This window comes from Eleginops maclovinus, chromosome 12 (genome assembly GCF_036324505.1).
Source record: "Eleginops maclovinus isolate JMC-PN-2008 ecotype Puerto Natales chromosome 12, JC_Emac_rtc_rv5, whole genome shotgun sequence".
Taxonomy (NCBI): Eukaryota; Metazoa; Chordata; class Actinopteri; order Perciformes; family Eleginopidae; genus Eleginops; species Eleginops maclovinus.
Window position 1 is genome coordinate 29,480,768 of NC_086360.1, and position 16,291 is coordinate 29,497,058.

Consider the following 16,291-nt stretch of genomic DNA (forward strand, 5'->3'; position numbering starts at 1 on the left):
AGACGCGCACAGCTGGAGACCAGGGGACACTAAAGAGAGACGCGCACAGCTGGAGACCAGGGGACACTAAAGAGAGACGCACACAGCTGGAGACCAGGGGACACTAAAGAGAGACGCGCACAGCTGGAGACCAGGGGACACTAAAGAGAGACGCACACAGCTGGAGACCAGGGGACACTAAAGAGAGACGCACACAGCTGGAGACCAGGGGACACTGAAGAGAGACGCACACAGCTGGAGACCAGGGGACACTAAAGAGACGCGCACAGCTGGAGACCAGGGGACACTAAAGAGAGACGCGCACAGCTGGTCTTAAGTGGTGGTACTTTTTGCCCCTTCCCTCTCAGGGAATAACCACACTACTGAATTTGAGTGATCAAACACTTCATGAGGTATTTGGTGACTCAGCACTGCTCCATGCACGCAGCGTCATTTGAATCTGAACAGAGCTAACCCTTTCCACAGAAAGCAGCATCTTCAACGGTGGTCTGGCAGACCTTCAGAAGAGTCCTGAAACTGTAGGTTTAATTTCAGCAGGAAAGCAGAAGAGGAACAGCACCTGTGTCTACCTGTGTGCCTTTACCTGTCTACCTGTGTGCCTTTACCTGTCTACCTGTGTGCCTTTACCTGTCTACCTGTGTGCCTTTACCTGTCTACCTGTGTGCCTTTACCTGTCTACCTGTGTGCCTTTACCTGTCTACCTGTGTGCCTTTACCTGTCTACCTGTGTGCCTTTACCTGTCTACCTGTGTGCCTTTACCTGTCTACCTGTGTGCCTTTACCTGTCTACCTGTGTGCCTTTACCTGTCTAACTGTGTGCCTTTACCTGTCTACCTGTGTGCCTTTACCTGTCTACCTGTGTGCCTTTACCTGTCTAACTGTGTGCCTTTACCTGTCTACCTGTGTGCCTTTACCTGTCTACCTGTGTGCCTTTACCTGTCTACCTGTGTGCCTTTACCTGTCTACCGTCAGAGGCAGGTATTGTACTTTATTCTTCATTTACAGTGGTATGCAAAAGTTTGGGCACCCCTCTGAGATTTCATGACAATTTGCTTTTCCTTTATAATAGAAGATCACAGCAACAACATTTGTTTTCCTACAAAGATGTAGACGTTTTAGTGTTTTCCAGACCAAAATTCTTAGGGTAGCATTACATAGTTTTATTATAATAAAATCAAATGCAAAAAATGGGATGTGCAAAAGTTTGGGCACCCTTATAAATAGCATTCATTTCAACACCTGTACGGATTTATAGCTGACAGGTTGCTGCACAAAATTGCTTTGATTAGCTCATTAGACCTTCAATTACAAAGACAGGTGGAACCAATCATGAAAAAGGCTATTTAACATAGGTAATAGCTGGCTGTGCCTGGCCTAGGTTCTTTCTTAGGGAGTGGCAAGATGGGGACCTCAAAACAACTCTCCACTGACCTGAAAGCTAAGATAATCCAACATTATAAATTAGGAGAAGGGTACAAAAAATTATCTGACAGGTTTAAACTGTCTGTCTCCACAGTCAGAAACGTAGTTGTGAAATGGAAGGCCACAGGAACAGTCCGTGTGAAGGAAAGATGTGGTAGGCCGACAAAAATAGGGGAAAGGCACAGGCGAAGGATGGTGAAAATGGTCACAGAGAAGCCACAGACCACCTCCAGAGAACTACAACAACATCTGGCTGCTGATGGTGTAGTTGTTCACCGTTCCACAATCCAGCGTACTTTGCACCAGGAAGAGCTCATTGGAAGGGTGATGTGCAAAAAGCCTTTCCTGAGTGTTAATCACAAGAAGAGTCGCATGAGGTATGCAAAAGCACATCTGGACAAGCCAGAAGCATTTTGGAACAAAATACTGTGGTCAGATGAGACCAAGATTGAGTTATTTGGTCATAACATGAACAGGTATGCATGGCGAAAAAAACACACTGCATTCAATGAAAAGAACTTGTTGCCCACTGTAAAATTTGGTGGAGGATCTATCATGTTATGGGGCTGTGTGGCTAGCACAGGTACTGGAAAACTTGTTAAAGTTGAGGGCCACATGAATTCCTTACAGTACCAGGAGATTCTTGACAAGAATGTTCTAGAGTCAGTCACAAAGTTGAAGCTACGCCAGGGTTGGATTTTTCAGCAGGACAATGATCCTAAGCACCGATCAAAATCCACCAAGGAATTCATGCAGAAGCACAGGTACAATGTTCTGGAATGGCCATCCCAGTCCCCAGACCTTAACATCATTGAAAATGTATGGATTTATTTGAAGAAGGCTGTCCATGCACGGAGGCCAAGAAACCTGACTGAACTGGAGACGTTTTGTGTGGAAGAATGGGCCAAAATACCACCTGCCAGGCTTAAGGGACTTGTCTGTGGCTACAGGAGGCGTCTACAGGCCGTTATTGCAGCAAAAGGAGGCAATACTAAATATTAATGGAATTATTTCTTAGGGGTGCCCAAATTTATGCACATGCCTATTTTTGTTTGAATGCACATAAACATGTTTCTGTTTGACCAATAAAAGTTATTTCACTACTGAGATGTTTCTGTTACCATAAGGTATAACATATGTTAAAATGAAGTTGCTGCTTCAAAAGCTCAGCAAGTGACAAACTGATGCAGTGGTTTTCCTAAGGGGTGCCCAAACTTTTGCATACCACTGTATGTGAAGACACCGTGTCCTGCTCTCAGTGTCTCAGTGTCTCCAGCTGGCTGAACTACAGTAATACACAACAACAACAATAATGATATACTGTATGTGGATTACCTGCAGCGTCCTGCATGGCACTGCGGGGGGGGGCGGAGTCCGGTTCCCCGTCCGAGCTCTCAGGTCTGGCCCCCCGGGTCAGCAGAGAGGTGCTGGTCAGAGAGCTCCGGGCCCTCAGCAGCGCACTGAGCGTGCTCAGACTGCTGATGAACGGTGGCAGGTAAGGCAAAGCGGGGTCCCCCCCCCCAGGGACTGCCACGCCCCCCCGCCCACTCAGCCAAACCCGCACCTCCTCCTGTGACTCCAGGAACATGAGGGAGGGGTCGAACTGCAGCGCCCCCGGGGCCACGCCCTTATAAGGAAGGAAGTGGTTAGGGAGGGGCTTACAGGTGGGCGGGGCAGGCAAAGGGCGGGGGGAGTTAATGCTGGGGGGTCGAGGTGCTCTTGGTACTACCGCCAGCTGCAGGCCAGGGGGCGGGGCCTGTATGAGCTGCAGGCCGGGGGGCCGGGCCTGTATGAGCTGCAGGCCGGGGGGCCGGGCCTGTATGAGCTGCAGGCCGGGGGGCCGGGCCTGTATGAGCTGCAAGCCGGGGGGCCGGGCCTGTATGAGCCTCAGGCCGGGGGGCCGGGCCTGTATGAGCTGCAGGCCGGGGGGCCGGGCCTGTATGAGCTGCAGGCCGGGGGGCAGTGTCGCTGATAGCTGCGCAGCCTGTGCTGGATGGGTTGGTCCACCGGGGGTCAAACCCAAAATTGTCTGACCCGAATGCAGATGGAGGGGGAGGGGGGGGACCGGCAGGGCCTGAACCACTTCCTGTTTAGACGAGCGGGAGCGCTTCTTATGAGGAGAAGAAGAAGCACTCCTCTTCCTCCTGGCTTCATCCTGAAACAGAGACAGAGGTTAGAGAGGGGGCGGAGTCAGAGACGAAGGGTCAGAGAGGAGCGAGTACAAAATGTATTGAGTCACCTTGGCCCTAGTTTCCTCCTGCAGAGCGAGGGCCCTCTGCGTCAGGTTTCTCACCCTCTTCCCTCTCGGAGGGGTCACACCTGGTTTCACTGAGCAGGGGGGGAGGATAAAGGACGTGTAGGCATGATCGATGGGGGTGGGAGGTAGAGGACAGGGAGAAGAGTGCTCATTGGTTGGTGTGGAGGGGGGCGGAGCCGCTTCCTGTCCGTCTTCAGACTGAAAGAAGGAAAAACAGACTGACGACATCATGACAGGACTCGAGGGTTGGCTGAGGCTGACCTTGGACCAGCTCCTGGTTATACTATATCAATTGATGTAGCCCCCCCCCTTTCCCTCTTCATAGAACTCTGAATTTGGAGAATTATAGATTTTAAGAAAAAAAACCTGAAATTTGCAATTTTTGGAGAATTTGAAGTAAAAAAATTTCAGATTTAGAGAAAAAGTCTAAATGTGCAATTTTGTGAATCGAAGGCAGAATGTTTATATTTTCTGAACAAATTCAGTTTTTAAGATTTTGAGAAAAAAGTCAGAATTTTGAGATATTTTCAACAGTTGGAATTTCAGTGTTCAGAAAATATTGAGACTTTTAAAATGAAGCTTTCTGAAGACCTTTAGGTTACCTCCTGCTGAGCTCCAGTCTTCTGACTCCCTCCTGCTGTCTTCACACACTCACCGCTGCCAACAGTGGGGGGGGAGGGAGCTGGGCAGGGGGGAGAATCTGCAGCTTGTCCTAGGAGAGAGGCGGGGCAGGATGTGGCGTTCAGGGGCAGCGGAAGCACAGAGAAAAGAGGTAAGGGGGAGTTCAGACTGCAGGGGGGCCGGATGGAGGCAGCACGAGGAGGCATCGTAAGGAGAACCCAGGGGGGAGTTTGTGTGTTGGGGGGGCGATGTCCCTGCAAGATCAGTTTCTGCTGCAGCTCCAGCTCCTGCTGCTCCTCCTTGATGCTCCTCAACTGCTGCAGCATCGCGGACACCGAGAGGGGGCGGGAGGCCAGCGACACCACCCCACTGCTCCTCTGCTGGATCACCTCCCTGCAGCCGGCGGCATCCACGCTCATCACCTGCAGGAGGAGCAAGAAGAGGGGGGAGGAGGGGATGCGGCACCTCCTCAGGCTCTGGGCGGTGCAGCTCCTCTGAGGCAGCAGGAGGTGCCCGACCCACGGAGACACCGCCGCCTGCAGCTCAGCACTTAGCCTCAGGGCTGGGGGTCCGGCCTGCAGGAGGAGCTGGGCTCTTAACTGGTCCTCCGACACCATCATCAAGGAGGAGCCGCGGCGCTCTGCAGGGCGGGGGCCCAACCATGAGGAGGTGCAGCCCCGCCCCAACAGCGTGGAGCGGAACAGCGGGCAGGGGGAAACTCCGGGTGGGGGAGGGTCCACCGGGAAAAACTTGAGGGAGGAGGCGCAAGCTTTATCTACTGGGATCCACTCCTGCATGGGTGGGGGGTTGAACTCCTCCTCCTCTTCCTCAAACCGCAACACCAACTCCTGCTGCTTCTTCTTCACCACCTCCTCCTCTTCATCACTGTCCTTGTACGGCACCTCCATCGCCTCCTCCTCACTGCTCTCCTCTTTCAGCTCTTCCTCCTGCTTCACTTTCACCCACCGCTTCCTTCTTCTTTTCCTGGTCGGCGCCCCCTTCTCCTTCTGTGTCAGCGCGCCTCCTCTGCGGCTCCTGCTCCCTCCCTGTGGACACAATGTGGTTTAAACTACAGAGGGTCGGCCATGTTGGAAAGGGTCACAGGAAGTGCCTTTGGCAGACAGACAGGAAGTACCTTCGGCAGAGAGACAGGTGCCGCTCTGCTCAACTTCCTCCACTCCCTCATACACTGAGCGTCGTTCCGCTGAGGGATCTCTGCTGCAATCCTTGCCCAGCGCCCTGACACACACACACACACACACACACACACACACACACACACACACACACACACACACACACACACACACACACACACACACACACACACACACACACACACACACACACACACACACACACACACACACACACACACACACACACACACACACACACACACACACACACACACACACACACACGTATGTCAGCTGGCCGGCTCTGTTGGGATTGGTCAATCTGCTCAGATATGTCCCGCCCCTTAGCCTATCACGTACAATATGGTAGAGTGCTAGCCAATGGGGGCGCGAGTGTTCCATAGTGATATCACCGTGTCCCAGGGTTTAATGACATCACTGATGTCAGCATGTACACTTCAAATACCATGAGCACTACATCACCCTTGAGGCACAGCACCAATGCTTGCTGACGTGTGTGTGTGTGTGTGTGTCTCACCGACTCCATGTTTGTGCACCAGCATCAGCAGCAGACCTTTCTCCTTTTGGTCAAACACTCCTTTCTTCACCTCCGCCTTCAGACAGTCATGGTACCTACGCACACGCACACGCACACACACACACACACACACACACACACACACACACACACACACACACACACACACACACACAGTTCACTTCCTGTCTGAGTGCTACATTGCTGTGTCTCAGTTAGCATCACTCTGTTCATACATCTGCTGTTTGAGTGTGTTGTGGTTGCTTCATAGCTGGCACACACTGCACACACTGCACACACTGCACACACTGTGTACGGCATGCAGAGTACGGAGAGAGGATCTGCCTCCAACCTGTCTCTGCAGCTGGAGTCGGTGCGTCCAGGAACCTCCAGCCGGATCTTCCACCAGTCTTTCTCCCCGTGACGGGACACGGCGTCCAGCAACAGCTGGGGGGGGGGGGGAATGAAAACCAATTACCTTAGTTATTATTTCTATGTATTGTTATCAGAGAGGAAAACTTTGAGGAAGAGGTGCACCTCCTGCACAGCAGGGGACAGCTGTTCTGGTCCCAACAGGAAGTCCCGTTTCTCTCCTCCAGTAAAGCTTCATAAAACTACAGACGTCTTCTTGCTATTGGGTAACTTCCAGCAGTACATCTGGAACCCACCTTATCCTCCTCTTTGGTCCAGAAGCCTTTCTTCAGGCTCGGGTCCAAAACCTGGTTCCATCTGTAGTTCAGCTGAGTCGGGTCACGGCCTTCCATGAAGTAACTCACTGAGAGACAGTCGGGTGGAAGGATATACAGGTGGAGAGATAGACAGGTGGAGAGATAGACGGGTGGAGGGATAGACAGGTGGAGAGATAGATGGGTGGAGGGATAGACGGGTGGAGGAATAGACCGGTGTTACAGTGTGATGTCACAGTGTGGTATCACGGCGTAGTGTCACAGTGTGATGTCACGGCGTACTGTCACAGTGTGAGGTCACAGTGAGTGTGATGTCACGGTGTAGTGTCACAGTGTGATGTCACAGTGTGATGTCACGGTGTGGTGTAACAGTGTGATGTCACAGTGTGATGTCATGATGTAGTGTAACAGTGTGGTATCACGGCGTAGTGTCACAGTGTGATATCACGGCGTAGTGTCACAGTGTGATGTCATGGTGTGATGTCATGATGTAGTGTAACAGTGTGGTATCACGGCGTAGTGTCACAGTGTGATATCACGGCGTAGTGTCACAGTGTGATGTCACAGTGTGATGTCACGGTGTGGTGTAACAGTGTGGTATCACGGTGTGGTGTAACAGTGTGATGTCACAGTGTGATGTCACGGTGTAGTGTAACAGTGTGGTATCACGGCGTAGTGTCACAGTGTGATATCACGGTGTAGTGTCACAGTGTGATGTCACAGTGTGATGTCACGGTGTGGTGTAACAGTGTGGTATCACGGTGTGGTGTCACAGTGTGATGTCACAGTGTGATGTCACAGTGTGATGTCACGGCGTAGTGTCACAGTGTGATGTCACAGTGTGATGTCACAGTGTGATGTCACAGTGTGATGTCACGGCGTAGTGTCACAGTGTGATGTCACAGTGTGATGTCACGGCGTAGTGTCACAGTGTGATGTCACAGTGTGATGTCACGGCGTAGTGTCACAGTGTGATGTCATGGTGTAGTGTCACAGTGTGATGTCACAGTGAGTGTGATGTCACGGCGTAGTGTCACAGTGTGATGTCACAGTGTGATGTCACAGTGTGATATCATGGCGTAGTGTCACGGCGTAGAGTCACAGTGTGATGTCACGGCGTAGTGTCACAGTGTGATGTCACAGTGAGTGTGATGTCACGGTGTGGTGTTACAGTGTGATGTCACAGTGTAATGTCACAGTGTGATGTCACGGCGTAGTGTCACAGTGTGATGTCACAGTGAGTGTGATGTCACAGTGTGATGTCACAGTGTGATGTCATGGTGTGATGTCACGGCGTAGTGTCACAGTGTGATGTCATGGTGTAGTGTCACAGTGTGATGTCATGGTGTAGTGTCACAGTGTGATGTCATGGTGTAGTGTCACAGTGTGATGTCATGGTGTGATGTCACGGCGTAGTGTAACAGTGTGGTATCACGGCGTAGTGTCACAGTGTGATGTCACAGTGTGATGTCATGGTGTAGTGTAACAGTGTGGTATCATGGCGTAGTGTCACAGTGTGATGTCACGGCGTAGTGTCACAGTGTGATGTCACAGTGTGATGTCACAGTGTGATGTCATGGTGTAGTGTCACAGTGTGATGTCACAGTGTGATGTCATGGTGTAGTGTAACAGTGTGGTATCACGGTGTAGTGTCACAGTGTGATGTCACGGCGTAGTGTCACAGTGTGATGTCACAGTGTGATGTCACAGTGTGATGTCATGGTGTAGTGTAACAGTGTGATGTCACAGTGAGTGTGATGTCATGGTGTAGTGTAACAGTGTGATGTCACAGTGTGATGTCACGGCGTAGTGTCACAGTGTGATGTCACAGTGTGATGTCACAGTGTGATGTCATGGTGTAGTGTAACAGTGTGATGTCACAGTGAGTGTGATGTCACGGTGTGGTGTTACAGTGTGATGTCACAGTGTAATGTCACAGTGTGGTATCACGGCGTAGTGTCACAGTGTGATGTCACGGCGTAGTGTAACAGTGTGATGCCACAGTGTGATGTCACGGTGTGGTGTTACAGTGTGATGTCACAGTGTGGTGTCAGTGTGGTGTCAAAGTGTAGTGTAACAGTGTGATGCCACAGTGTGATGTCACGGTGTGGTGTCAAAATGTAGCGTCACAGTGTGGTGTCAGTGTGGTACCACGGCGTAGTGTCACAGTGTGATGTCACGGTGTGGTGTTACAGTGTGATGTCACGGTGTAGTGTCACAGTGTGGTGTCACAGTGTGATGTCACAGTGTGATGTCATGGTGTAGTGCAGTGATTCTTAAACTAGGGGTCGCGACCCCAAACGGGGTCGGCAAAAACTTCCGTGGGGTCGCAAAATTATTTGTTACTTCAGTCGGAAATTAGCTGTTATAACACCTGGTGAAACAACGAAAAATAAAACGTCAATACAATGAAAATCTGCCTTTTTCTCATTCCTACACGCTGTTAAGAGGGAGAGAGAGAGAGAAAAAAAAAGTTGCCCAGCTTTAAATGGCGTTTCGAATCGTTTATTGGTCCTATGATAGAAACAATGTAACAATCTGCGCCCACTGTTCAAACTCAATTTCTTCCCGGTTTTTTTACAATACGTCATAGTTAACTCGCCACGTTACTAGCCACGTTTGTGATACTAGCCACTTTTTTAGCCACTAGCCTAGTTATAACTTTCATCAAAAATGGACAGGTGGCTGCTAAAAAACAATGATTTGAGCTCAGAAGTGCCATCTACCTCCAGTTGTGCACCTACTCCTCCGCGATCCTCAGATGGGACAAGTTTGGCCGGTGGTGAGAATAAAAAAGACCCACCAACGAGGCGTCGCCGATACCTGAAAGAATTTCTTAAATATGGATTCACGTGCCAGGTAAAACATGAGCTCGACCACCCACAGTGTGTTATTTGCGGCGATGTTCTGGCACATGAAAGTTTAAAGCCCACAAAAATGAGACGACATCTCGAAAGCCGACATCCAGATGATGCTCAGAAACCCATGACATTTTTTTTACGAAAAGAAGCTGCGCTGCATGGGCAAAAGACCGTTGTGCATAGCCAAGCTACTGTGCCCACCAAAGCCTTGGCAGCGTCATACAAAGTGGCCCACCTTGTAGCCAAAGCACAAAAGCCACACACAATTGCTGAAAGCCTCATCCTTCCTGCAGCAATTGCGATGACCACAGCAATGCATGGTGAAAAGATCGCAAGTGTGCTTAAAACAGATTCCCCTCTCCAATGATACCATGTCCAAACGCATTAACGACATCGCTAATGATATGAAATGCCAGCTCATCGAGAGAGTGAAAAACAGCCGGTTTTCTTTGCAGTTAGACGAGTCTACTGACTTGACTAATGTAGCCCATTTAATGGTTTTCATTCGCTACAGTCATGACGGGAAACTGCATGAGGACATGCTGTGCTGCTCTCCGATGGAAGGAAGATGTACTGGTGGAGACATTTTTAACTGTCTTAATGGTTGGATGGAGGAGACAGGCCTGGATTGGGATAAATGCATAAGCATATGCACTGACGGTGCCGGGGCTATGATGGGAAAAACACAAAGGGCTGAAAGCCAAGGTCCTTAGCGTTGCACCACATGTCAAGTTCACACACTGCATTATCCATAGGGAGGCCCTGGCATCCAAGACACTTGAACCCGAGCTTAACAATGTTCTTCAAACAGCAATCCAAATAGTGAATTCGATCAAATCGCGCCCTTTAAATTCACGACTCTTCGCCCTTCTCTGCCAGGAAATGGGGTCTGCACATGAATCCCTTCTTTTTCATTCAGAGGTAAGGTGGCTTTCACGGGGCAAAGTTCTTACACGCCTGTTCGAGTTGCGAAGCGAGGTGCGCACCTTCCTCTCAGACGTGCATTCCCCTCTTGCAGACCATCTCACTGACTCGAGATGGTTATCACGTCTTGCATACCTGGCGTGCATATTTGACAAATTAAATAGTCTCAACCTGTCACTACAAGGCCCCAGCACAAACATCCTGACCCTCTCAGACAAAGTGAATGCTTTCACAAAAAAATTGCAGCGTTGGGCAGCCCGTGCAGAGAGTGGGGACTTTGAAATGTTCTCGGAGCTGCACGACTTTTTGGAGAGTGACATGAATGCCAATTCATTGAAAGAGTCAATAACCTGTCATCTTCGTAGTCTCCTCGACAAATTCAATAAGTATTTCCTCACGGAGAATGTAGAGCCTTTTGACTGGGTACGACAACCATTCACCAACTGCTCCTCAAACAACCTGCCATCTGAGCTCGAGGATGCGCTGATTGAGCTGTCCAGCGACCGCACATTGCAGGCGTCGTTTGCCTCAAAAACTCTAGATGAATTCTGGCTGTCAGTTGTGCAGGAATACCCCGGGTTGTCCAAGGCTGCCATGGACATCCTCACGCCGTTTGGATCAACCTATCTGTGCGAAAAGACATTTTCGTCCCTGGCCTACATAAAGAACAAATACAGATGTCGTCTCAACAGCATGGAGGAGAATCTTCGTGTTGCTGTGAGCAGCATCGATCCCCGAATTGACCTGCTATGCTCGCGGAAGCAGGCCCATCCTTCTCATTGACATGGCGTCCGTATAAGAGGAAGTGAGATCGTTCCAATCATACACACTCTCTGTTGACTCTTGACTCCCGTTTGATTTGGACATTTGTTTCATTGCTTTGTTTGTTCCAGTTCTTGTTTGCGTTAATAAATTGTTGCCGCCCAGGCCTTTTCTTACACATTGCCTATTTGTTTTTGCTTGATTGACAGTCGTTACCATGGGTTTGCAATGCATAACGTTGTCCTGGCAACGCGATTTACAGCCCGCCCCCAAACAACCAAACTGCAGATGGCATTGCTGTTTCTTTCAAAATGTATGACTATCACTCAAATCATTGGAGACGCAAACTCGTAAATTAATTCACACAAAATCGTTCCTTTTCCATAAAATAATCGTCATACATTGTTAATTTGTTTGGATTGGAACAAAAAATCGGTTGCTACGGAAACGTGACGTCACACTTACACACTTTTGGGAAAGTGGGGTCACCAAACCTCTCCAGTTTTTTTTGTGGGGTCGTCAGACAAAAAGTTTAAGAACCACTGGTGTAGTGTAACAGTGTGATGTCACAGTGAGTGTGATGTCACGGTGTGGTGTTACAGTGTGATGTCACAGTGTGATGTCACGGTGTGGTGTTACAGTGTGATGTCACAGTGTGGTGTCAGTGTGGTGTCAAAGTGTAGTGTCACAGTGTGATGTTACAGTGTGATGTCACAGTGTAATGTCACAGTGTGGTATCACGGCGTAGTGTTACAGTGTGATGTCACGGCGTAGTGTCACAGTGTGATGTCACAGTGTGATGTCATGGTGTAGTGTAACAGTGTGATGTCACAGTGAGTGTGACGTCACGGTGTGGTGTTACAGTGTGATGTCACAGTGTGATGTCACGGTGTGGTGTTACAGTGTGATGTCACAGTGTAGTGTCAGTGTGGTATCACGGCGTAGTGTCACAGTGTGATGTCACGGCGTAGTGTCACAGTGTGATGTCACGGTGTGGTGTTACAGTGTGATGTCACGGTGTAGTGTCACAGTGTGATGTCACTGTGTAGTGTTACAGTGTGATGTCATTACTCTGGGTGTAGGGGATGAAGTTTCCGATCCTCATCTTGTCCACGAGTTCTCTGAGCTGAGCGTCTTCTGTCGGCGTCCAGCCGCCTCGCTTGAACGAGACCGAGACGAACCGCTGAAAGGTCTGGAGACACAGGAAGGCCGTCCTCCCCGTCTGAAAGACAGACAAGTAGAGACAGTCAGACAGACAGACAGGTAGGGACAGACATGTTGGACACCTCCTCACCCCCAGCTCTGCAGCGATGCTCTCCCAGTGTCTCTCCTCATGTCTCCTGCTGACCTCCCTCAGTTGCTGCACCTCGTCCTTGCTCCAAGGAGCCTTACTGACCGACGGGTGCAGGAAGTTCTGCCAGAAGCATCGGATGTCCTCCGAGTCCCTCGTCCCTTCAAACTGAGGAGGGGAGGACAGTAATAATAAGGAGGTGTCAGGGATGGGGTCTCTACCATCAGGGGTGTGATTGGTTGATTTTCCAACTTACATCAATGTTGGAGATTTTCTGCCAATCATGTTCATCATATCGATCACCAATCAGCTCCTCCTCCTTCTTCCCTCTGACCAATCAGAAACAGGATCAAATTACACTCAGCTCACAAACACACACAGGCAGACTCACACGCACAGGCACACACACTCACCTGAGCAGGTCGATCTCCCTCTCCAGACTGTCTATCTGCTCTCTGAGTGGCTGCCTGTCTGTCTCTGCTGCTGAGGACAGCTTCTGGCTCAGGTAGTCCACCCTGAGAGACACACAGGTTCATATATCACATTATTACATGCTCACACTTACATTACAGTATCACGAGGCCCCCAGATCTACACAGTAAGCAGTAATAATATAATAACAGTAATTATCCATCCATCCATCTTCTCCCGCCTCTCCGTCAGGGTCTCGGAGGTAACAGCTCCAGCAGAGAGCCCCAAGCTTCTCTTTCCCTGGCCACATCAACCAGCTCTGACTGGGGGATTCAAAGGCGCTCCCAGGCCAGCGAAGAGATATAACCCCTCCACCTGGTCCGAGGTCTACCCCTCGGTCTCTTCCCAGCTGGACGTGCCTGGAATACCTCCGTAGGGAGGCGCCGAGGTGGCATCCTCACTAGGTGCCCGAACCACCTCAACTGGCTCCTTTCAACGCGAAGGAGCAGCGGTTCTACTCCGAGTCCCTCCCGGATGACTGAACTTACCTTATCCCTAAGGGAGATGCCAGCCACCCTGCGGAGAAATCCCATTTCGGCCGCTTGTATCCGCGATCTCGTTCTTTCGGTCCTGACCCATCCTTCATGACCATAGGTGAGGGTAGGAATGAAGATGGCCCGGTAGACAGAGAGATTTGCCTTCTGGCTCAGCTCTCTTTTCCTCACAACGGTGCGGTAAAGCGACTGCAGTACCGCTCCCGCTGCTCCGATTCTCCGGCCCATCTCACGCTCCATTGTTCCCTCACTCGAGAACAAGACCCCGAGATACTTGAACTCCTTCACTTGGGGTGAGGCTTCATTCCCTACCTGGAGTGGACAGTCCATCGGTTTCCTGCTGAGAACCATGGCCTTAGATTTGGAGGTGCTGATCCTCATCCCAGCCGCTTCACACTCGGCCGCAAACCGATCCAGTGAGTGCTGAAGGTCACAGACCAATGAAGCCATTAGGACCACATCATCTGCAAACAGCAGTGGTGCAATCCTTAGCCCACCGAACTGCAGACCCCCTCCCCCACGACTACGCCTCGAAATCCTGTCCATGAATATCACAAACAGGATTGGTGACAAAGCGCAGCCCTGGCGGAGGCCAACCCTCACCAGAAATCGGTCCGACGTGCTGCCGAGGACCCGGACACAGCTCTCGCTTTGGGAGTACAGAGATTGGATGGCCCTGAGTAGAGACCCCATACTCCCGCAGCACCTCCCACAGTATCTCCCTGGGAACCCGGTCATACGCCTTCTCCAAATCCACAAAGCACATGTAGACCGGATGAGCGTACTCCCAGGCCCCCTCCAGGATCCTTGCAAGAGTGAAAAGCTAGTCCGTCGTTCCAGGACCAGGACGAAAACCGCATTGTTCCTCTTCAATCTGAGGTTCGACAATCGGCCGGACCCTCCTTTCCAGCACCTTAGAGTGCACTTTCCCGGGGAGGCTGAGTAATGTGATGCCTCTGTAATTGGCACACACCCTCTGACCCCCCTTTTTATAAAGGTGAACCACCACCCCGGTCTGCCACTCCTTCGGTACTGTTTCCGCCTTCTACGCAATGTTGATGAGACGTGTCAACCATGACAGTCCCTCAACACCCAGAGCCTTCAGCATTTCTGGGCGGATCTCATCCACCCCCGGGGCTTTGCCACTGTGGAGCTGTTTAACTACTTCAGTGACTTCCCCCCGTGGGATTGGAGTTGATCCCCCTTCATACTCCAGCTACGCCTCTAACATAGAGGGCAGAGTTGTCGGGTTCAGGAGTTCCTCAAAGTGTTCCTTCCACCGCCCTAACACACTATCAGTTGAGGTCAACAGCGTCCCATCCTTACTGTACACAGCTTGGATGGTTCCCTGCTTCCCCCTCCTGAGGTGTCGGAAGGTTTTCCAGAACAACTTTGGTGCCGACCGAGAGTCCTTCTCCATGGCTTCTCTGAACTTCTCCCACACCCGCTGCTTTGCCTCGGCCACGGCTGAGGCTGCTGCCCTTCGGGCCCGTCGATACCTTGCAACTGCGTCAGGAGTACCCAGGGATAACATATCCCGGAAGGCCTCCTTCTTCAGTCGGACGGCTTCCCTGACCCCCGGTGTCCACCAGGAGGTTCAAGAGTTACCGCCCCTTGAGGCACCTAAGACCTTGAGACCACAGCTCCCCGCCGCAGCTTCGGCAATGGAGGCTTTGAACACCGCCCACTCTGGTTCAATGTCCTCAGCCTCCACAGGGATGCCTGAAAAGCTTCGCCGGAGGTGTGAGTTGAAGGCCTCCTGGACTTGGGATTCCTCCAGACGTTCCCAGTTCACCAGCACTACACGTTTGGGCTTACCAGGTTTGTCCAGAGGCTTCCCCCCGCCACTCGACTCAACTCACCACCAGATGGTGATCAGTTGACAACTCCGCCCCTCTCTTCACCCGAGTGTCCAAACATGCGGCCTCAGGTCCGATGATACGATAACAAAATCGATCATGGACCTTCTGCCTAGGGTGCTCTGGTACCACGTACACTTATGAGCATCCTTATGTTCGAACATGGTGTTTGTTACGGCCAATCCATGACGAGCACAGAAGTCCAGTAACAAACCACCACTCCGGTTCAGATCAGGGGGGCCGTTCCTCCCAATCACGCCCCTCCAAGTGTCTCCATCATTGCCCACGTGTGCGTTGAAGTCTCCCAGCAAGACTAAGGTGTCCCCTTCAGGAGCCCCATACAGGACTTCTTTCAGGGTCTCCAAGAAGGCCGAATACTCTGAACTACTGTTTGGTGCATAAGCACACACAACAGTCAGAGTTCCCCCCCCCCATAACCCGCAGGCGACCCTCTCCTCCACTGGGGTAAACTCTAACAAAGCGGCACTCAACCGGGGGCTTGTGAGTATCCCCACACCCGCTCGGCGCCTCACACCTTGGGCAACTCCGGAGAAGAATAGAGTCCAACCCCTATCCAGAAGTAAGGTTCCAGAGCCGACGCTGTGCGTAGAGGTGAGCCCCACCAGATCCAACTGGTAACGCTCCACCTCCCGCACAAGCTCCGGCTCCTTCCCCCCCAGAGAGGTGACATTCCACATCCCCAAAGCCAGCTTCTGCTGCCCGGGTCTGGTCCGTCGAGACCCTCTGCTTTCACTGCCACCCTTCTGGCAGTGCACCCGACCCCATCGCTGTTTCCAGTAGGTGGTGGTCCCGCGGGACGGGGAAGCGGAGGCAGTAATAATATAATAACAGTAATAAGGTGTTACTTGGAGAGTTTGGGTTGGATGAGTTTCCTCAGACTGTCTCTGGAAACTGAGTGGATCAACAGGGTCTTCTGCCAGCTCTCCCCTGGAGAGACAGACAGATG

General features: G+C 51.2%; 1 protein-coding gene across 8 annotated transcripts in view; it reads right to left on the reverse strand.

The window, feature by feature from the left end:
• snapc4 (small nuclear RNA activating complex, polypeptide 4) overlaps nucleotides 1-16,291 on the reverse strand; it is a 30,178-nt gene that overhangs the window by 4,085 nt on the left and 9,802 nt on the right. For 6 of the 8 annotated variants that reach the window (XM_063896991.1, XM_063896989.1, XM_063896990.1 and 3 more), the window contains 11 exons: nucleotides 16,191-16,272; nucleotides 12,914-13,015; nucleotides 12,757-12,829; nucleotides 12,281-12,668; nucleotides 6,645-6,751; nucleotides 6,329-6,423; nucleotides 5,977-6,071; nucleotides 5,435-5,538; nucleotides 4,281-5,345; nucleotides 3,661-3,876; nucleotides 2,757-3,576 (listed from right to left, as the gene is read on the reverse strand). In XM_063896991.1, coding sequence (XP_063753061.1) covers nucleotides 2,757-3,576; nucleotides 3,661-3,876; nucleotides 4,281-5,345; nucleotides 5,435-5,538; nucleotides 5,977-6,071; nucleotides 6,329-6,423; nucleotides 6,645-6,751; nucleotides 12,281-12,668; nucleotides 12,757-12,829; nucleotides 12,914-13,015; nucleotides 16,191-16,272 — 3,147 coding nt within the window. The other 2 variants (XM_063896993.1, XM_063896997.1) reach the window with 2 other exon arrangements.